Raw genomic sequence first — 23,094 nt, 5'->3', positions numbered from 1 at the left:
ACATTTTGCCCCACTGTTCAGCATTCCTTTTCAGTTTACATCATGCTGAATTACAGGCAGATCATTGTTTTTAAAATATTTTGGAAAAAGTTTATAGTACATTTTCTTAAGTTGTAACAAGTTTGAAATGTAGTGTTTCCTGATGGAAAAATTCTGAGTATTCTAATGGCTTTTTAAAAAAATCATTTATTTGCTAGGTAAGTTCTCTTCTACGCTTTATGAGACTGGTGGCTGTGATATGTCACTTGTGAATTTTGAACCAGCAGCAAGAAGAGCATCTAATATCTGGTATGTGTGAAGTCATATTAGGGGAATGTATGTACTTGCATATATTTACCATGTTTCAAGCTTTTAGGCCTTGAGATGGAAAGGTTGGTTTGAAAACATTTGTTCATATTGGCTTAAATAATTTGTCACTGTGCAGTAGAGTCTCCAAAGATTAAGGTAAATTTATTGCTCTGGAAAAAAGAGAAAGCATTATTCCTAAACGCTGTTCTGTATTTTAAATAATTAAGTAAAAATTCCCTGTAGATCTTATAGTGGGGGTGGTGGTTTCCCACAATTTCAAATTTAACTATAGATTTCATGCTACACACACACACACACTGCAAGATCAATAAAAAAGCGTATTTAAAAAAGGCTTATTGGGAAAATAATTACACAACTAAGTTCAAACTCATCAGTTCTCTTTGTGTAATTTAAAAATTTTATATCTACATAAGGGTTTTGGTCAAGTTTCTTTTTACATGATCATCTTTTATTTTAAAATTTGTTTACTAGCTATAAGAAAGGAATTTTTTAAAATATGGGTCATATATTACATTTCGTTTCTTTTCTCTCCTTCCCTTACAAAGAAATGACACTGTAAGATAAGGAAGAAGTTAGGAGAAAAGCAAATAAGAAATAGAAATCTTGAGTATGCAATCAGTTATAACTTAGAATGTATTTAAATTTTTTCTAAAATTTTAATCTTATCACCTATTCAAGTTGTTGCCTTGAAATCCATTAATAAGTGATTAGCTCACTTTTTTCCACAGTGATCACTTGAATCCTATTTTAGGACTTACATTTAATAATGGGACACACCTATTTAAATGTTACACATCTATGGGCAGTTCATGGATTATTTTAAAGTTTTTAGGGGCCATTTAAAGCGCTAGGATCTTGCAGTCACTTAGCTTAACTTGCTGGACAGATAGAACATACTTGCTGAGCTTCTTGAGTGCAGTTTCAGAACCGACCCGAAAATGATCAAATTGGAGTGTTAGGTGATGTCCTAACAATGGAAACAATAGAAAGGTGGAGCAATGGAAACAATTATGTTTAATGTAATTTAAGATAAGAACAATTCCTTACACCATAAATGTGCTAAAGTCTCAAGTTTCAAAAATCTAAACTTGACTGTGGAAACGGAATGATCACATTCTAAGCTATTATGTTATAGCTTCAATTTGTTGTGGCTCCAGGCAGTATGTTAATTGCTTTCTTAAACCCATCTCACGAGAACTTTGAGATAAGAGGTACTATTATCCTATGTTACTCATGTAGACACTGAGATGTAAGAGGGTTGGATAACTTTCCCAAATCTCAGTTAGCTGATGAAGAGATTGAATATACATACTCTGGCCCAGAGGCTACGCTCTTAATCACATCTGTAGGAAAATGCTGTTTTGTATTTTGAAGTCCTGGAAAAGTGAAGACAGTGTATATATCATCTAATTGTTAAAAGATTTATTTTTCTTTTTATTTCTTGACAAGCTATTTAGTCCCTAAAGTTTTTTCCATTTTATTTTAGTGACACGGATTCTCATGTATCCAGTTCTACCTCAGTTCGATTTTATCCACATGATGTGGTAGGTTTTCCTTTATTTTTATAAAATGATGTACGTTCAGATTAAGTAGTGACACAAATCAGAAAAGTTGAAGTTATAAAATATCAATCTTCTTGAAAACTGTGGCAAAATCACCTTTGCTGTTCCATAGTGGATCTCTTCTTATAAGTCCTTTGTTAGGAAACAAACATAAAACACCATGAAGTTTCTTAAGCTGTGTATGAATCAGTAATTACACTTTTGAGAATAGGTAAAGGTCCATTTACTCACCAATGTCATAATCTGGTTGTGCCATCTTAAATCTTCACTTTGAAAATTATGATTTTGGATATTATATTATCTGTTAACTATTAGTTACTCATATACCAGAGTGTGTTTGGGAAGCTTAGTGATGATATTGCTGTGTAAAAAATATACCATGTGAGATACAGTGGGGATATTTTAAAAAGATAACACTGCTTTTGCCCTCAAGATGTATATATTAAACTTAGAAAAGACAAAACAAATGAAATTCTTCTTTTAACTTTTTTAGATTCAGTTAGCTAACATATAAAATGAAATTCTTATATGGAACACCTAAGAGATGCATATAAATAAATGTAGTCCCAAAGGGTTAATTATTAGTGGCTTCCTGAAGATGATTAGTTGTGAGCTGGTTTTTTAGACCATAGATGTGAGTTGGCATAGAACAATGGTTTTCAGCATTTGGCAATGTGAAAACACTTTTACTTGTCACAACTAGGGGGATATTACTGGTATCTAGTGAATGGATAGAAACCAGGGATACTATAAAACGCCCTACAGTGGATAGTACAACCCCCAAACAAAGAATTATCTGACTGAAAATACCTGTAGTGCCAAGGTCGAGAAACCCTAGCGTAGAGGATAAGAAAAAAAGTGTTTGGGGAGGTACTTGTCAATGCTAAGAGATAAAAATGGCTATGTTATTTATAGGAAGCATATTTTCTTGACTGTACCCACATATGTGTTTGAAGAGTAAAGATTGTCTCTGCTTTTTTGCTGGAGTGTATTCCTGGAAACTTCATAGGAAAGCAAAAAATAGGGAAATAATTGTTTTTGTTTGTTTGTTTTCTGCTATTGAATGGTATGGGTATAGTGAAATCCTGGCTAGGGCTGTGCTAGATGAGGGAAACTTTAGACTCTTTCAGAGAAAGGGGAAACTGGTGAACTGTTGAGTGGATGAATTAAAGTGGATGAATTAAAAGAAATGTAATGTGGTAATTTCCTGTATAGCCTTAGACAAGTAGCCTGCCAAAACAAAAGAAAAAAAGGGTGTGTAAGGGTGACTTGAAAGTAACAGTGATGAGAGACTGTAGGAAGAAAGGAAAGTTGAAGGCACTGAATCCAATTCAGAGGAGCTTATATTTAGCATGGTAATGAGGTTCATAGCTTTGAGATTTCAAACACTTTTCCCAATACAACTTTTCCAAAAGACCTATTGATTAATTTGCTCTAAGTTTACTTCCTTTTATCACCTTTTGTAGTTTCTGTCGATCATAAAATATCTGTAAGGAGTGTAGAGAATTAAGGGGACTTAGATAATCTGCAAGCTGCTCGAGTAGTCCTTGAATCATGACTTGATTAAGGATATTTTAAGCCTTTCAGTGCTGACTTTCTTTTAGCTCTCTCTTCCGCAGATTCGATTGAACAGACTGTTGACCATTGACACAGATTTGTTGGAGCAACAAGACATTGATCTAAGCCCTGACTTGGCAGCTACTTATGGTCCAACAGAAGAAGCTGCTCAAAAGGTTAAACACTATTACCGCTTTTGGATCTTACCCCAGCTATGGATCGGCATTAACTTTGACAGACTCACACTTTTGGCCCTGTTTGATAGGTGAGAATACAGTGTGACATTAAAGATATGTGTAGATTGTATTTTTAAATTAAAATGTCCCTAATTACCCATTGAGATTTTTATTTGGTTACCATGTTGAAAAGTGTTTTCTATTTTGGTTCTTTTGAGATAAAATTTAAGTTAATAGGGCTCCCAAACGTTGACTCTCCTGAATCCATTAAAAACTTTTTTGTGGCAATTTTAATATGTTTCTACAAAAAAAAAAATCCTTTTTATCATCAATAAGAATCATGGAACGGTACTTAAAAGCCAGAGAATATGAAGTGTTAATGATCATAAGATTATAAGTAATATGACTCTAAATATAAAAGGTGTAAGAGGAAACTTCTGTTTCCCTATTTCGTAGTACTAGTCTTAATAATGAACAATACTAGTCTATTAAAACTTGGTGCTTCCTAGTGACTGGAGTAACAAAGATTGGATTTACTCTCCTATCTGAAACAATAAAAAAGAGACAAAATGCATGAATCAGTGGTTTTCAAGACGTTGGAGATAAGAAAACAAAGGACAGTGATTCCTGAGAGATGGGAAACACATTATGTGGGTCCTACAATTGCCCCAGCTTACTGCCTTAAGAGAGTTCCCAGTCTTCCTCGCTGGCTCCCACCCAGGGAGGAGGTACTGAAGTGGAGCCCTGCAGACTTCCTGAGTTGAGGAGATGGAGCTATGAGCCCAGGGAGACCTAACACACCTAGGACAGAATATCAGAGAGAGGACTGCTATTCACAGAGAACCTCAGAGTTCTACAATGGGTCTCCATAACTCTTCAGCAGAGTACTGATAAGTGAATGTACCGGAGGCCAGGATAAGAATCATGTGAAAGAAGTAGATGGACAGTGCCTGACACACAGGGATAGGAATAGTGCCTATTCCCACCTGTCTGATTGAAGAAACTCATAATTCATATTTTGTGGTGCATTGTGTAGAGTACTCAGGAGAGTCTTGCCTTAAAAGTGGGGAATAATTAGCCCTAACATGAGCACTGCTTCAGACTCACCAAACAAGTTATAAAAGCAAAACCTAAAAAGATCAAACTGTTTTCCAAGTAGCATAACAAAGTTCAAGAAGATTTATAGAAATCTGAAAATTGTCACCACCTAAAATTTTCACTGTGGCATCCAATCAAAGGATTCATAATGACATCCATCCAAAAATTACCAAACGTGCAAAGAAGCAGTAAAACATGATTTATGAGGGAAATAACGAATCAATTGGAACCAACCTGTAATTGTCACAGATGTTAGAATTAGCTGTCAAAGACATTAAAACAAATATAATTGTACTCTGTATGTTAAGAAAGTTAAATAGAGACATGAAAGATATTTTATATTTTAATTTATTAGAGAGCAAAAGACAGAGTGCAAGTGGGGGGAGGGGCAGGAGGAGAAGGGAAGCAGACTCCGATCTGAGCAGGGAGCTTGACATGGGGCTTGGTCCCAGGACCCCGAGATCATGACCTGAGTCAAAACCAAGAGTTGTACGCTTAACCGACTGAGCCACCAGGCTTCCTGACATAAAAGATATTTTAAAAGACCCTAATCAAACTTATTGAGGTAGTTCTTTTATGGAGATGAAAACTGCAATGTCTGAGATGAAAAATACAACAGATGGGATTAAGGGTAGATTAGACATCACAGAAGAAAATATTAGTGAACTTGAAAGCATAGCAATAGAAATGATCCAAAATGAAATGGAAAAAAGAATCCTCTCCTACTCCATCCCCTGGTGAAAATAACATATAAACAAAATGAAAGTAAGCTGTGGGACAACTTCAAGAGACCAGAAGAGAGAAAAAATTTTGAGGTAATAATGGAAAACTTCAAATTTGATGAAAATTCTGAACATATACAGAAAGTCCATGAACCCCAAGTACAAGAAGCATGAAGAAAACTACACCAAGGCACATAATTGCTCAGAATTGGTGGTAAAAACCTTAAAAAACTGCAAGAGGAAAAAAGACATAGTTTATACAGAAGAACAAGGATAAGGAAGACGTTAGATTTATTGCTGGAAGTAATGCAAATAAGAGAATGGATCAGCATTTTTAAAGTATTGGGGGGAGGATAAAAAAAACAAACAAACCTGTCTACCTAGAATTCTGTACCCAGCAAAAATATCTTTTAAAAACCAAGATGAAAAAAGGCATTTTCAGACTACAAAAAACTGAGAGAATTTTTCGCAGGCAGAACCACACTACAAAATATATAAAAAGATTTCTTTTAGGCAGAAGGAAAATAATACCAAATGGAAATATGGACCTACTACCCAAAGGAACAAAGATCACTGGAAATGGTAAGTTAACTACATGGATAAATATAGAAGACATTTTTCTTGCTAATTAAATCTCTTTAAGAGATAATTGGATATTTAAACAAAGAATAACAGTGTACTGTGTGGTTTATAACACGTTAAAGTTCATGACAACAGCGTAAGGCTGGGAAGGGTCATATAAGGCAGAAAATGAGGGAAAAGAGATCAAGAACAAATCCAAAGATAGAAAATAAATGACAAAATAGAAAAAGTCAAAAATTGAATTGAAAAAAAAAAAGCAAGACCCAACTCTTGTCTATAAGAAATGCACTTTAAATATAAAGGCAGAGGCAGAAATAGGTTAAAAGTAAAAGGATTGAGAAAGATATACCATGCTGATACTAATCAAAGTAAAGCTGAAGTGGCTGTATTAATGTCAGACAAAGTAGATTTTAGAGCTAAGAATATTACCAAGAAAAGTCGTTTTTTGTAATGATAAAGGGTTAATTAATTCATAGGATTCAACCATCCTGAGTGTTTTTACACTTAAAGCAGAGCTTCAAAATAAAAGCTAATAGAAATAGGAAAAATAGGGGCTCCTGGGTGGCTCAGTTGGTTAAGCGTCTGCCTTCAGCTTAGGTCCTGATCCCAGGGTCCTGGACTTGAGCCCCATGTTGGGCTTCCTACTCAGCGGGAAGTCTGCTTCTCCCTCCCTCTGCATCTTCCCTGGCTTGTGTGCAGTGTCTCACTCTCTGTCTCTCAAGTGGATAAATAAGGTCTTAAAAAAAAAAAAAAAAGAAAGAAGAGAAATAGACAAATTCACAATTATAGTGGAATTCAACACCCTTCTCCAAATAACTGATTAGAAAAAATATGTAGAAGATCAGCAAGGACATAGCAGACTTCAACAGTCCTGGCAGCCAACCTAAGTTGATTGACGTTTATGGAACATTCCCTCATAACAACAGACTGCGCATTCTTTTAAGTGCCACTGAAGCATTTAACAAGATAAACCATATTCTGGATCATAATACCAGCGTCAAATTGAAAAGAATTCAAGCCGTACATAATGTGTTCTCTGACCATAGTGGAAGTAAGTATAAGTTAAAAACAAAAAGAACCTTGGAAAATCCCTAAATCTTTGGAAGCTAAAGAATACTTCTAAATAACTCGTGGATCAAAGAAGAAATCAGGAGAGAAATTAGAAAGTATTTTGAACTGAATAAAAATGAACACAACATGTCACAATTTTAGGGCCAGTAACACATTACTCAGGAGAATTTGTAGCACTAAATAAGAAGAAAAGTCAATTTAGTGACATCACCTTCACCTTAAGAAACTAGAGAAAGAAGAGCACAGTGAGCCCAAGTAAGCAGAAGAAAGAAAATAGTAAAGAACAAAATAGAAGTCAGCGAGAAAACAGAAAAACAATTGAGAAAAATCGAGGAAACCAAAAGCTCAATTAAATTGAACTTTTAGCCAGGCTGAGTAGGGGAAGAGAAAAGATGCAAATTGCTTATAACAGGAACGAGATAGGATATCACTACAGATTCTACAGGTGTTAAATGGGTAATAAGATATTATGATCGGCTATATGTAAATAAATTGACAATGGACAAATTTCTTCAAAGATAGAAATCGCCATAGTCCATTCTGAAAGATACATTACCTTAATGGTACTATATCTATTAAATAAATTGAAATTGTAGTTAAACACATGCCTATAAAGAAAACTCCAAGCCTAAGTGGCATCAAAATAATACCCCAAATCAGTTAAGTAGAGAAATGGTAGGCTTTTCAACAAATGGTCTTGGGACCATTGGATTTTCATATGAAAAAAACTTTTATACTTAACATCGCACCATATTATAAAATTATGAAAATTAACTCAAAATGGATCATAGTTCTAAAAGTAAAATCTAAAGCAATAAAATTCCTAGAACAAAACAAAACATAGTAGGGAAAATTTTTGTGATCTTGGTTTAGGCAGAATTTTGTAGATGTGACACCAAAAACAACAAACGAAGTTGATAAACTGAATTCATCAAAATTAAAAACTAACAAAAGCCTTAGACGAGCACATGTTCAGTGATGAGACACTGTATGACAGTATGTAATATAGCATAACTGCCGAGGCTCATTGGATTTGACAAATCTGGACTTCTACAACTGCCATATAAGAACAAATGAGAATATCAGTGTATTGATTTGAAAATACTATTGAACTTGTTTTCATCTGAGAAAACTGTAAAATGAACTAGTACAGAGGTGTTTGGGAATTTTCTTAGGTCAATTGATGATTATAAATATGGCATTGACTTAGTTAAAAAAAAACAAGTTAATAAATTTTATGATTATAAAAATAATTCTTTACCTATTCTAGAAAATTTAAATATGTATAGGAAGATTTTAAGACAGAGGCCAACCATAATTCTTCTACCCAGAGAAAACCATTATTAGTAGTATCGTTTTGATATATTGTCTTTTAAATAACAACTTATATCTTCCTATACATAGTTTTATGTCCTGCTTTCTTTGTATAGCAGATATACTGAGCATGTTCCCATGTCGGTAAATGTTTTTTAAAAACAAGACTTTTAGCAAGTATTCAACATTTTATGAATAAAATTTCCCCAAGAAGTAATGAGATTCTTATTTTTTGGTATGACATATAACAGTCGTCTTCATTGCTATATGTAATATCTGGGTAATCATATTGTTTAGTCAGTTTAATAAAATACAGAACTGTCTCAGCAGCTTTGATAGAGGCAACATTGATGGTTTTTATTACTGCCTTCATTTTCAATATATGTAATAGCCTGTATTTAAGTAATTCGAGTAAATTTAGTTTTGATATTATTTCAGATGATTTCAAGATGTGGAAAATGAAATCACTTGGTATCAAAATTTGTTTACAACCTTTATCATATAAAATAACTTTCCATCTTAATTTTCTAGAAACTGTTTTGAGATTTTGTTTTTTAAATGTGTTTCTTTGCATATCTCCTTTTATTTGCTATTCAAGTTGGTTAGTTATTAAGCAACAAATGCTACAGAAAAGCAGATGTTCAAGAAGAGTAAATTTTTAAAATAGAAATTAAAACTAGTATTATGTCTTACAATTAGAACTTCACTTACTGTACATGCTTTATCTGCACATAAGGTTTTGTGTTAACTTTCCATATAAACTAATTTCTTTTACAGTATGATCCAAAACCTTGTTCAAATCAGTACCAAAAAAACATGTCAGCAAGCATAGAATGGAATTCTTCATAATGTCTTCCCTTTTTTCACTCTAATTTCGTATATTGATGATATACTTACTCATAAATTTTTTTGTCTACAGAAATCGTGAGATTCTGGAAAATGTGTTAGCTGTCATCCTGGCTATTCTTGTGGCTTTTTTGGGATCTATTCTTCTCATACAAGGCTTCTTCAGAGATATCTGGGTCTTCCAGTTCTGCCTAGTGATAGCCAGCTGTCAATACTCACTACTTAAGGTACCAGCATCTCTCTTCTTTTCGGACTAGGGAATAATAATTTGTGTTAAAAGGCAGAGGTTTTGTGTCATTTGTTGCATTATAGTAAGATGTCTGTTTTTAGATTTTTCCCTTGATGTTTACATCAGATTGGCTAGGGAACAAAAGGGACATATAAACTTTAAAAAATAATGATATATAAATGCAGCTTCCTAAGAACTATTTTGGGGGAGGTGGTATTAAAAGAAAATATTTTGGCATTTGTTAAAAATGACAATTAACATTCTTGAAATTCATTTAAAAAATATGAACATCAACTCTCCCACTCCCATATTTTAAGTCTACTGTTCTATAGATTAAATTTTTAAAAATCCATCATTGTTAGATATCGTAGTGTCAAGACTAGTTTATATATTCTTTGGGACACTGAAAGCAGAAGGTTGGTATCCCTTTGCTATTTAAACAGTAGCTCTGAAATGCCAAATGTTATTAATTTTAAGCTTTCTAAAAATGGAAAAAATCAAATACCTAATTTTTCACCTTCCATGAAAAATCAGTATGGATTGTTAATGTGGACTGTTTCCTTTTCTTCTGAGCTAGTAAAAACCCTTGCTTGTATTGGTTATTTGCCCAATATATGCTAACATGCAGAACTCTTCCCCCAACCTGAAAACTATTCGTTTAGTTCTGTTTATACTGTTAGCTGTCCTTTCTCTATTTATGGATGGACATCCAGAAAAACCACTTGTGTCAGCTCCATTTCTTCAAGACCCATCTATACTTTTTTCATTGCAGTACTGAAATTACAGTCTTTATGGGCTAATAATCTCTTATTGCCGAATATATGTCCCTTTTCATTCTTCATTCTTTGTGAGTGCTGTATCATTTAGTACTTATGAATACTGTCTTCTGTTTTTATATTATCCTCATTTTTGTTCTGTGACTTTATGCTACCCTGATCATTATCCTACTTCAGATAACTTTAATTTCCTTTGTTGATGCCCCTTTGATCTTTGGACTACTTCTTAGTTTATAAGAAATTTTAGGGTTTTGTTTGACCCTCTTTTCAGCTTGCAACTCCTTGCCAGTGAGGTCACCCTCTTTTATTACTTTATTTGTTGCCCCTATGTATGAATCATGTCCAGATTTATATCCAAAGTTTTCATCTTTCTCACAAGCTTTAGTCCTATATACCTAACAGGCAGTTCGACGTGTTTTAAAAATGGCACATCGTCATCTTCTTATAAATATTTTTCTTTCCCAGTTCCTTTGCTTTTCTCAGTAGTATACTGACTCAGAATCCTAAAGCCTCTGTTCCTTACTTCTCGACCCCTAATAACAAGTAACCAGGTCCCTTTGATTAAATTGGGTGATTCTCTGTCAAAATTTCTGGCCCTTATTCTTTCTATTCCAACCACTATAATCCATCTCTTCATTGCCTTAAACTATTTAAATTCATTCCTTTGCTTCAGTGTCTCTTGTCCTGTTAATTTTGTCCACTGTTTTCAGGTTAATCTGGTTAGATATGGAAAGATAAAAGATGACTGAGATTTAAAAATTTTTTTTAGATTTAAAAAATCTAGTTGACTAGAAGAATGGTAATACCATAAACAGAAGTAAGAAAGACTGGACCAGAAGCTTTTAGAGGCCAGATGTTAGAATTGAGTTTAGAGCTTACCTGGTCTCATATCCTGCCAAGGGCCACATGCCAAACTCACTGAGCTTGGTCCATTGTAGAGTTGTAGGGTGATGATAGACCATCCTAATAAAATTGTTTGGTATGCTATTAGAAATGAACTGGAATAAAAGCCTTATAATTTTAATTTTGAAAAATAAAAGTAGACAAATCTAATAATATACCAATATAACATAAATGTACCACACTAATGTCAGTTGTTAATAATTATGCAAACTTGGCATGGGGTATATGGGAACTTTCTATAGTATCTTCATAATTTTTCTATAAATCTAAACTGTTCCCTTTTTTTTTCATGTTACGTTAGTCACCATACAGAACATCATTAGTTTTTGATGTAGTGTTCCATGATTCATTATTTGCATATAACACCCAGTGCTCATTACAACATGTGCCCTCCTTAATACCCATCACCGGGCCCTATTTCCCCCCTCCCCCTCCCCTCTGAAACCCCCAATAAAGTAGCATTCAGGTAATCCTGAAGTTAAAGAAGGGAAAATGGAAAGGAACAAAGGAAGACAGATGCTCCTTGAGAAGACCAGGAAAGTAGTCCTTGCCTTTATTTCTACTTAAAAAAAAAAAAAAAAAAAAATCTGTGTAAGATAATATACAAGATGGCAGAATTTGGAAACATTCTATTTTTAAGAGATTTCCATTAGCATTTGATTCCTATATTTTTCATTGTTATTGTTGAGAACTGACTAGTGTGTTTTCTAAAATATTACTATTCTTGTATTTTTGCTCTTATTCTGCTAAAATTTTCTGTTTTAGTAAATTTATTTTGAATTTAAAATATTTTAAAATAAAATTAAAAAAAACGAACTGAAACATGGGAGAAAAGTCATGATTTGGGAAGTGGCTGCAAAATACCTTTTGAACAATTTAAGGAAAGCTGATAAAATCTCTTACAGGGAGACAGCTTAACTTGATGATTTTGATGTGAAAATGCAGATAATTTAATATAAATACTATTGAATTGTTTAGTAAGCTTGGAATTTGCGGGCTGAACTAGAATTCTTCTTATAAACTATCCATATTTTGTGCATTTCCTGAATGGAGTGGTATCATATAAGAAAGCATTATACCTTAACTATCCTTACATGTAGTAATAGCCAAGGAGTAAGATGGACTATCTACCATATGCCATTTCAGAAGTGTTAAGCTATTTGCAAATTTTTAATTAACCATAATAAGCTTAAGAGTCGGGAAAGATCTGAGATCTCTTTGATATCACAGTGACACCAGTGTCTGGAGTTTCAACTGTTAATTTCAGCAGACAATGTAGGTCATCTCTTAGCTGTGGAATATCTTACTTGAAATTATTTGAGGTATTTTGAAAATTGCTTATGAAGTTACCAGGACCTCAGTCGTATAATAATCTATCTTTTGTTTCATTTTTAGAGTGTTCAACCAGATTCTTCTTCTCCCAGACATGTAAGTCACTCTAATATGCCTGTAACTTGTAATTCCCTAATATTCATCAGAACCTTCTTTTTGTCATATGTCAGATTGAATTAAGATTTATGTTATTATTTTCTCATCTAAGTTTTGACACTCTGCTAGAAAGATAGATGATTTATTAGCATGAAATAAAATGGCATTGTAATTGTGAACTCTAAATCTCAGTTGCAAATGAGCATAATAATTCATTTTTTGACAGCCTGTTTCAGGAGGAGGTTATCAATTAAGTAGACATGGTTCATATAAACTCATAGTTATTTAATAGCTTGCATTTAATAAAGTTTGAAGAATAAATCATGAGTAAGTATTGAAAAACAGAATTTTGAAGTAGGGAAAATTGTACATTATTTTGCTTAGGTAATCATTAAAAACAATAATAAGTAATAAATTGATCTGGTGTTTAGACCTTTGGACACTAAGGAGATTAAAAACCTTGTTATTCACCTTGTGACTTTGGAAAGAGTATTTAGCTGCTAAACAGTATTTTTTGTGAAGTATGATCCAATTTTAGAACTCAACATAGAGTGTTTATTTAATAGGAAGACCAAAGAGCATTCTCTTTAAAATAGTTCAAAAATAGGGATGCCTGGGTGGCTCAGTTGGTTAAGCCTTCGGTTCAGGTCATGATCCCAGGGTCCTGGGATTGAGTCCCACATGGGGCTCCTTGCTCAGCAGGGACCCTGCTTCTCCCTCTGCCTGTTCCCCTTGCTTGTGCTTTGTCTCTCTCTCTCTGACATAATAAATAAATAAAATCTTAAAAAAAAAATAGTTCAAAAACAGACTCCAAGAACAGTTTATGATGATGCCTTCTTTCTTGAATATAATTATTATTTTTACCCATACACTGGAATACTTAATAGTGAGTGTAGATGAGCAAAACTGAACAAGGAAACAATTTTCTTTCAAATGATTGTTTAATATTTTGTAAGAACGCTTTTGAAGTGTATGATATATGGCATGTTGTTTTTAACTTCAAATTTTGACATAATTTGAAATTTAGGGAAATGTTTCAAGGCTTGTGCAAAGAATCTTTATGATCCCTGTGTGAACATTTACCATATTTGCTTATTCCCTTTCTAGTTTTTTACACCACCACCCCTGCCCTGCCCCATCCACTCCACGCACACTTTTCTGAGGGTGGGTTGTAGACACAGTGCCCCTTTACCTCTAAATACTCCCATGTATTTTCCTAGAAACAAAGGCATTCCTTTATATGATTAATTTCAATATAATTATTAAAATCAGGACATTGAACATTGACAGAATACTATTTTCTAATCTACAGATCTTACTCAGGCATTTCCTGTTGACTCAGTTGGCATTAGAAAATCCCTGATTATGCATTTGTTGTTTTTATCCTCCTTTAATCTGGAGCAGTTCTTCAGTATGTATTTGTTTTTCATGATATTGACACTTTTGATGGGTACATGCCATGTATTTTGTAGATCATCCCTTAGTTTGAGTTTGATGTTTCTTCTTAATTAGATACAGGATATGCTTTTTTGGAAGGAAAATTATGAAGTGATGTGTTCTTCTCAGTGTGTCATTTCAGGAAACACATGATGTTGATTTTATCCTTTTACTGGTGATGTTAACTTTCATCTTTTGGCTAAGGGTAGTATCTGCAGGATTTTTCAAACTCCGCAGCATTAACGTATGGGGCTGGATAATTCTTTGTTGAGAATCGATGGGAGGGAGGGGTGCTGTCCTGTACATTATAGGATGTTTAGCATTAACTCTGACCTCTACCCGCTAGATACCAGTAGCACTCTTCCCCAATTGTGACAACCAGAATGTCTTCAGACATTGCCAAATGTCATCTGGGGGCAAGATTCCCTCACACTCCCTGGAGAACCACTAATTATTGTAATGTTACTGTTTTTCTCCTTGAGTTAATAAGTGTTTCATAGGGAGATATTTGGGGATTTCAGATATGTCCCCTTGCCCCACCAACTTCTGCCTACTTGTTTTCAGTAAAAATCTATTGATATTTCTTGCCTGACTCAGTTATCATTTGACAGTTGCCAAATAGTGATTTTCTAATTCCATCATTCCTTCCACATTTATTAGTTGACTTTTTACTGTAAGGAAGAACTTTTCCTTCTGTGTTTACTTATTTGTATTGGTATGGATTCATATTTTATTCAATGGACTATAATTTTGATGCACAAATTATCCCTAATTTGGCCGTTGGGAGCCCACCAAGCTGCCCTCTCAGTCCTTTTGACATATCCTTATCAGTCTTTAAGTACTTCCTTCCTCTTCACAGTAACATGTTCCAGGCTCATCTATGTAAACTTTCCCTACCCTAGCCCCAAACCAGCCTTTTCTCTCTGAGGGCCTGGGTTTCTTTAGTCAATAATGTTATTTAGAAACTAAGATCTTGATGCTAGCAATCTTTATTACTAGAATGTCATTGTTTTTAGGTCCTCTCAATGGATAAAGCTAGGAAATATATTTACATGTATACATATGTGCATGCATACATGTGTACACACATCTTATATTGATTTATATGTGTATTAAAAATGATAAGTTCATATTGATACCTCTGATTTCAGTCCAGTGTCACAGGATTCATTCTATTCTTCTTCCTTTCCATATTTGTAATTTCCTTCTGCCACAGTCAGAAACTTGGCTTCCATATGGATACATTTTGAATCCTTAGAATATAAGCTATCAAAATCTCTATAGTTAGTCGTGAGTCTTAAAATCAACTAACCTGACTTTTTTTTTAAATATCATTTTCAGGGCCATAATCGTATCATTGCCTACAGTAGACCAGTTTATTTCTGTTTATGTTGTGGTCTTATTTGGCTCTTGGATTATGGTAGCAGAAACCTTACTACAACCAAGTTCAAATTATATGGAATAACATTCACTAATCCACTGGTGTTTATATCAGCCAGGGATTTAGTTATAGGTGAGTTGTCTTTAAAGTATTTCAGATCTTAACATTAATTTATTTGTACACAAATAGTTCCCCGATAAATAGATCAATTATATAGTTAAAAATGCTTTCAATAGGCTTACTCTGCTGTTTATTATAATCCTCTCAGTGAGGAACAAAACCATAGGGCTATTATGGATGAAAAAAGTTAATGATGAATAAAACAGTAATTCTTCTGTTTTTGAAGCAGATGCAATGGAAGTTTTCCTTTGGATTCTGTATCTCAGATAACTATCATATGAAAATGGTTGAAATAATTTTAAAAGCTGTTCTTAATCACTGAAAAAAATTATTTAATACCCAAGCAGTTACATAGAAAGAATTTAAAATGTTTTTTTTTAATTGCTTAGTAGTTTATTCATTTTGGATTTTTTTATCATTTGTGATCTTAAAATGAACAAAAGGATGAATGTTGTATAAATGTTTTTTAATATGCTTTTCTTTTCTTCTGTAGTGTTTACACTCTGTTTCCCAATAGTATTTTTCATTGGCCTCCTGCCTCAGGTGAATACATTTGTGATGTACCTTTGTGAGCAATTGGATATTCATATCTTTGGTGGTAATGGTGAGTAGTTCCTTTTAAAAATTACAGATTATAGGATTACTTTTACAGATTATTAAGTAATAAAGTAACAGTAAAATACCTTTCCAGTTTTCATTTTAGAATTGACATTAGAAGGAAAAGGGAAATTATTTAATAATTAAAGACTGAGCAGGAATTACTTTGTAGATAGAAGTAGTCAAGTCTGCCACTTTATTGAAAGATCCAGGAATAATGGAGTTACTTTATAAGAAATGATGAAGTACTGTTGTCTGAAACTAGAAGTTGTAGTGAGTTTAGATGGAATCTATACAGATTTATTAAATATTTATAAAAGGTTATCCCAAATAGATTGATCCCTGATACATGACATTATATTTGGATTTTGAACTAGTTTATGTATTTGGTATGTCTCTGAATATGGTTTCAGAGCTTTATTTCTTTAGAATGGAAACACCAAAACCCGATGCTTTTAGTATAAGTGTTTTCCTAGATAAGATTTTTAGAAGTATCTCTGTGTTTAGAGTAGAATATGTGGATAAGAATTGATATACTTAGAAATTTATTCCCCTCTTAAATGTATATTTTACTTTGAAAATGAGAAAGACCATACCACTATTACTCTGAATTAGATAATGGTTTGCAGAACTTGAAAATAATTTTATGGATAGACATTGTGGTTAAAATACATTGGTATTTAACCATTTAAAATTTTACTTGAAAGTTGAGTGTATAAGGAGAGAAAAAATATGAAAGGGAAAGAAATTACTCTAAGTTTTGTGGTCCATTTCTCTTCATACTTCATGTTTGTAGTCCACATCTTCCAAGTGTATGCATTGAAATCATCGCTGTTGGTAAAATGTTATTGTGGCTTAAATTTTAAATAGAAACTAATCTTCCCTTGGTTGCTATGAATCTAGGGCATTTTTAATGTTTTGAAAAATTTTTGAAGGGGTGTGAATGAAGACTAGGCTGGTCTTCAGCATAGCTTAATGGGTGGAAGACTGTTTCAGTATTTAGGGTCTGGAGGGTGCTTAGGGTAGATAATTTATAATAGTGGACTTCATCATATTGTTACAAACTTGTGTAAGGTGTTAGTTTTTTAATATCTCCTAAGGAAGATATTTTCCTGTAGTTTTTTTCTCATGGTTATCCTATAAAATGACCATGAACAAAATCTATTATCCATATTTTAAAAATAAAGGAGAGCTATATTAACCATCCCCTAGTCCTTATTATTAGTAATCCCATTAAATCTATTTTTTCCACTTGTGAGAACAGAATTTTAAAAAAAATTTTTATCTTTTATTGAAGTATAGTTGATGTTCACATACAATATTATATTAATTTCAGGTATACGACATAGTGATTTAATAATTTTGTACATTAAAAAATGCTTATCCCTTTAAGTGTAGTTATCATCTGTCACTCTACAAAGTTACAGTATTACTGACTGTATTCCCTATGCTGTACTTTTCATTCTGTGATTTATTTATTTTATAACTGGAAGTTTGTCTCTTCACCCCTTTCACCTATTTTGCCCAGCCTCCCAGTTTGGCAACCACCAGTTTGTTATGTGTTCAGGAGTCTGTTTCTGTTTCTGTTTTTTGTTTGTTTTGGTTTTTAGATTCTACGTGTGAGTGAAATCATATGGCCTCTGTCTTTTTTTGTCTGACCTATTTCACTTAGGATAATGCCCTGTAGGTCCATCCATGTTGTAGCAGATGGCAACATTTCATTCTTGTTTGTGGCTGAGCCTTTATCCATTCATCTGTTGATGGACACTTACCTTGCTTCCATATCTTGACTATTGTAAATAATGCTGCAATAAATATAGGGGTGCATTTATCTTTTCTAATTGGTGTTTTCATTCTTCTTGGGTAAATACCCAGAAATGGAATTAACCAGATCATATGGTAGTTCCATTTTTAATTTTTTGAAGAACTTCCATACTGTTTTCCTTAGAGGCTGCACCAATTTACATTCCCATCAACAGTTGCATGAGTGTTCCCTTTTCTCCACATCCGTGTGAACACTTGTTATTTCTTATCTTTTTGATGCCAGCCACTATGGTATGAGCTGATACCTGATTGTGATTTTGATTTGCGTTTCCTTGATGATCAGTGATGTTGAATGTCTTTTCATGTGTCTGTTGGCCATCTGTATATCTTCTTTAGAAAAATGTCTATTCAGGTCTTCTGTACATTTTAATTGGATTACTTATGGTTTTTGCCCATGTTGAGTTGTATGAGTTCTTTATATATTTTGGACATTAACCCTTTATCAGATATGTCATTTGCAGATATATTCTTCCTTTCAGTAGGTTGCCTTTTTGTTCTGTTTTTAGTTTCTTACACTCTGCAGAAGCTTTTTTAGTTTGATGTAGTCCCAGTTGTTTATTTTTGCTTTTGTTTCCTTTGCTTGAGGAGACAGATCCAGGAAAATATTGCTAAGGCCGATGTCTAAGAGATTACTGTCTGTGTTTTCTTCTAGAAGTTTTATGGTTTCGTGTCGTACATGTAGGTATTTAAATCATTGTGAGTTTATTTTTGTGTGTGGTGTAAGAAAGTGGCCCAGTTTCATTCTTCTGTGTGTAGCTGTCCAGTCTTCCCAAAACCTCTTATTGAGGAGGTGGATCTGTTTTTTGCTGTTGTTAGTTAGTAATTAGTCAGATCTGTACTTTTTTGTGAGAGTTAATTGACACATGGTAATATAAATTTACTTCTTTGGGTAATACAAGTTCTGTTTACACAGACTAATATCTTTTGGCGGGTACTTAATACATTGCCAGTTCTTTTAAACCTCTGCAAGCTTCATTTTCCCATACTTTTGTAAATAGTAAGATACAATCTTGAAGCATAATATAGGTACAGTTTTTCTGCCATGTATAAATGTTCATTACTTATAAGGTGAATTGTATCAAAAATTGTATCAAAAATTGTATCAAAAATTGTGTGTAGTAAACCTTTGTCATTTCAAAATCTTTTCAAAGGATAGGATGACATAACTGAATTTGACATAACTGAATTTTTAAAAGTCAGATGAGTGGATCTTTCATTGTAGTCAATATTACAACATTTTAAATACTTTTAAGATGTGTTTTTTCTATAAATGCCTATAAAATATTAAATGTTGTCCCTTTCCTGTCTAGCCACTACAAGCTTGCTTGCAGCACTTTACAGTTTTATCTGTAGCATTGTGGCCGTAGCCTTACTGTATGGATTGTGTTATGGAGCTTTAAAGGTGAGCAAGACATTATGGTACGATTTTGTCTGTAAGGCTGTTTTTCTATGTGAAGACTGTTTTAAATTGACTAGCCTGTTTTTCTATGTGAAGATTGTTTTAAATTGACTAAAAATGATTTAAGCCCCCATCCCCTATTCTCCCTGCAGCCACTTCTGCATTAATTTCCATGATCTTCGTGTATTGAATATTATTCTCATTCTCACTTACTTTGAATTTAAAAGCAATTTCGTGGTTAACCATTATTAAAAGTAAATCCTTTTCCATGTAGTAATCATCGGTTAATATTAGAATTAGAAACAGATTATTAAAACTAGGTTGGTCTGGAATAGAGGTGGGCATGGTAGTAACAGAATATGAAATCAATTTTAGATTTTTACTTAAGAATATATATAACTACTATTCACATCACGATTTCTTAAAACCTGTGAACACAAGTGCAAGGACTGCAGTTTAAGATACATTCTAGTAAAAATTAATGCACTGAAATTTAACGTCATTATTGGCTTAGAAGGATCTGGATGAGCCTTAATTAGCTGCATTTTAAAAAGATGGCCACCAAGTTGTAAACATAAAAAATTTAAATTTCTTGTAAACAACTCTCAACCCCTGTTGTTATTTTTATTTTTATCCTTAATGCAAGACAATCAGAGAATGATAGGGTTGAAAGGACTAAGACAAGTGACTCATAGCATCCTTTTTTTCATCATTTATTCAGTAGCATTTAGGGAGTGTTTGCTGTGTGCCCAGGAATGTGCTAAACATCATTTCCTGTTTTTAAGTTGCTTGTCTGTTAGTTATGATTAATAAGTCAACCAACACTTCAGTAGAGAATGATGAAGGCTGTGAAAGCGGAGTGGTACAGGTATTTAAGTTGTCACCTTATTTAGCCAAAAGGGATTAAAGATAATTTTCCAAGGGGGTAGCTTTTTAACCAATATTTGACAGTCAGACAGAAATCAGCTAGTTGATACAAGGGATGAAGAGCCATGGAGTTGTCAAGGTAGTGTGGTATGTACAGGAAACAGCAAATAATTTGGAATTGCCGGAGGTTTGGGTGCATGAGGAAAGATGGCCTTCAGTAAGGCTGGAAAGATAAGCAGTGGCTGGATTATGAAATATCTTACCCTGAACATATTGGGTGGAGATGGGAGACCATCATAATTTTTTTTTTAAAAGACCACCAGAATATTTGAAGTAAGGTAAAGAAATGATCAGTATTGGGTTTCAGAAAGATTACTTGGTCTCTGGTGTGAAAGGAGATATAATATAAGCAATATAAGCAGGAAGGATCAGCAGTGGGGTGAGCCGTGTTGCAATCTTGAAATTACGAGGGACCTAGCTAAAGTTGGATTCAGTGAATATATTTGGGGACTGTAATGGATTAAGAGAGAAAAGCCAGAAGAGGGTCCAAGCAGGACTTCTGGGTAAGGTCTGGCTTGAACAGCTGGTTAAATAGTGATACTAGTGCCTAAGATTGGAAATCTTTTGAGTTTAGCAAGGAAGATGTTTGTTTACAGATGGACACATTCATTTGATGACATTTATGGGGTATCCAGGGATGCATAGTAAGTAGTTATTTGTGGAGAGCTTTGAGGTAATGATTAAAAGATACAGGATTCATCAACTAAATGAAAATGTAAGTAAAAGACTGCTGACCTGGTCTAACAAGAGAAAATGGATACAGATAGAACCCTGGAAAATGCAAGTATTTAAGTGATGGGTAGAACAGAGTCTTATAAAGGAAATGGCAGAGACAGGATTGTCTGAAAAAACTTTTTATTGAATTTGGCAGTTAACAGGTTATAGGTGACTTCAACAAAAAAGCTTCTTTGGTGTTTTGGCTGAGGAAGCTAGATTAATATAAGGTTGGGTTTGAATAAATATTAAGAAAATATAGGATATACTTTCTAAAACATAGTTGTGTAACGTGTACATAATGGGGGTTGTTTTCAGGTTTTTATTTTTTAAAAAGATTTGAGACTTGATTGCATTTAAAAGGGGAGGGGAAGCCCAGTAGAGATGGAGATACTTGATGGAGCTGAACCCAGGAAGGAATTGGAGGCAAGGTGATCCAAACGCAAGTGTCCTAGGTTCACTACCTGTAAACCATCCTAGCGTTCAGGAGTCAGGTTTTGGAGAGTGAGAGGTTATTTGGAAGTTGAAATCGTAGAAGGTAACAGTGCAGTAAGTTTTCTAGCCCGTGTACAAAGCGCTACTTAACTATAATTTTCTAGTAGAAGAACAATAATTATAAACCTGTCAAATAGAACCGTGTATCGTAAGGCAGGCGGGAAGATGTTCTTTTCCTTTTTTGTTGGTTATGGTATTTCATTACACTGTTTTAGTTTTAGATGTCACCCATTACAATAAATCTGCAGATTTAGAACAGATTTTTATGTGCTAATGTGGAATGATTTTCAAGACAAACCATTTGTTTTTTGTAAGATTCACTGAAGTATAATCAACAAATAAAATGTAAGGTATTAAAAGTGTATGTGATGATTTGATTCACTATGAAAGGATTCTCCTCATCAAGTTAATACATTTATCACCTCACATATTTTTTTGTTTTGGTGAGAGCATTTAAGTTCTACTCTTTTAGCAAATTTCAGTTATATAATATACTGTCATCAACCATAGTCATTATGTTATACATTAGATCCTCAGACCTTATTCATCCTTGTAAAAAATTTTATTTAAATTTTCAATTGAGGTATAATTGACATATATCATTATATTTGTTTCAGATGTACATCATAACTTGGTATTTGTATGTATTGTGAAATGATCACAATAAGTCAAGTGAACATTGTTCAGCACACAGTTACAAAGTTTTTTTTGTGTGTATCCTGATGAGAACTTTGAAGATCTTTCTCCTAGCAACTTTCAAATATGCAATGCTGTCTCATTAAATACAGTCGCCATTTTCATGACTTAGTTATCCTCTAACCAGAAGTGTTTGTATTTTCACTTTCACTCATTTCTCACACCCCCCACCTACACCTTTATTGAAAGTTTGTACTCTTTTACCAACCTTTCCCTGTTTCCACCTCCCAGTTCCCGGCAGCCACTTTTCTATTCTGTTTCTATGAATTCGACTTTTTCTTTAAAAAAAATTTTTTTTTCACATATATATGATTCCATGCATTATTTGTCTTTTCTCTGTCTGGCTTTTTTAAGTTAGCATAATGCCATCCAGTTTCATCCACGTTGTTAGAAATGACAAGATTTCCTTCCTTTTTAAGATTAATATTCCTGTGTGGATGTGATATATATATCACATTTTCGTATGTGTGTTTTAATAAAAAATAAGGTAATATCCCCAAAAATGGGTGTTTCCTTTGTGCTTTTTTTTTTTAAATACATCCAGTGGCTTGTATATACATAGAATAATAATGGAAGACTATACAAGAAAATGATAACCTTAGTTACTTCTGGGCAGTTAGATGCATTGGGAGACCTTGCATACCTTTAGGAATGTGTGTTTGTTTGTTTTAATCCACTAATACAGACTTTTACATTTATTATTATTTTTTTTTTTAAGATTATTTATTTATTTATTTGCCAGAAAGAGAGAGAGAGAGAGCCCAAGCGGGGGAGCGGCAGGCAGAGGGAGAAGCAGGCTCCCTGCTGAGCAAGGAGCCTGATGCAGGACTCAATCCCAGGACCCTGGGATCATGACCTGAGCCAAAGGGATTAACTGAGTGAGCCACCCAGGCATCCACATTTATTATTTCTTGATTTCTGCTTTCCTTGT

The 23,094-nt window shown here is 33.6% G+C and overlaps 1 protein-coding gene across 6 annotated transcripts in view; it reads left to right on the top strand.

Moving 5' to 3' along the window:
• PCNX1 (pecanex 1) overlaps positions 1-23,094 on the top strand; it is a 157,855-nt gene that overhangs the window by 88,145 nt on the left and 46,616 nt on the right. For 4 of the 6 annotated variants that reach the window (XM_040641707.1, XM_040641711.1, XM_040641710.1 and 1 more), the window contains 8 exons: positions 198-288; positions 1,796-1,853; positions 3,476-3,693; positions 9,311-9,464; positions 12,541-12,573; positions 15,352-15,523; positions 16,005-16,115; positions 19,243-19,334. In XM_040641707.1, the coding sequence (XP_040497641.1) occupies positions 198-288; positions 1,796-1,853; positions 3,476-3,693; positions 9,311-9,464; positions 12,541-12,573; positions 15,352-15,523; positions 16,005-16,115; positions 19,243-19,334 (929 nt within the window). The remainder of the gene's footprint in view (positions 1-197; positions 289-1,795; positions 1,854-3,475; positions 3,694-9,310; positions 9,465-12,540; positions 12,574-15,351; positions 15,524-16,004; positions 16,116-19,242; positions 19,335-23,094) is intronic. The other 2 variants (XM_040641712.1, XM_040641708.1) reach the window with 1 other exon arrangement.

The sequence above is a fragment of the Ursus maritimus genome, unplaced genomic scaffold, assembly GCF_017311325.1.
Source record: "Ursus maritimus isolate PB19 unplaced genomic scaffold, ASM1731132v1 scaffold_25, whole genome shotgun sequence".
Classification (NCBI taxonomy): Eukaryota; Metazoa; Chordata; class Mammalia; order Carnivora; family Ursidae; genus Ursus; species Ursus maritimus.
The sequence above is the reverse complement of the archived record's forward strand: the minus strand, read 5'-3'. Positions and strand labels throughout refer to the sequence as shown.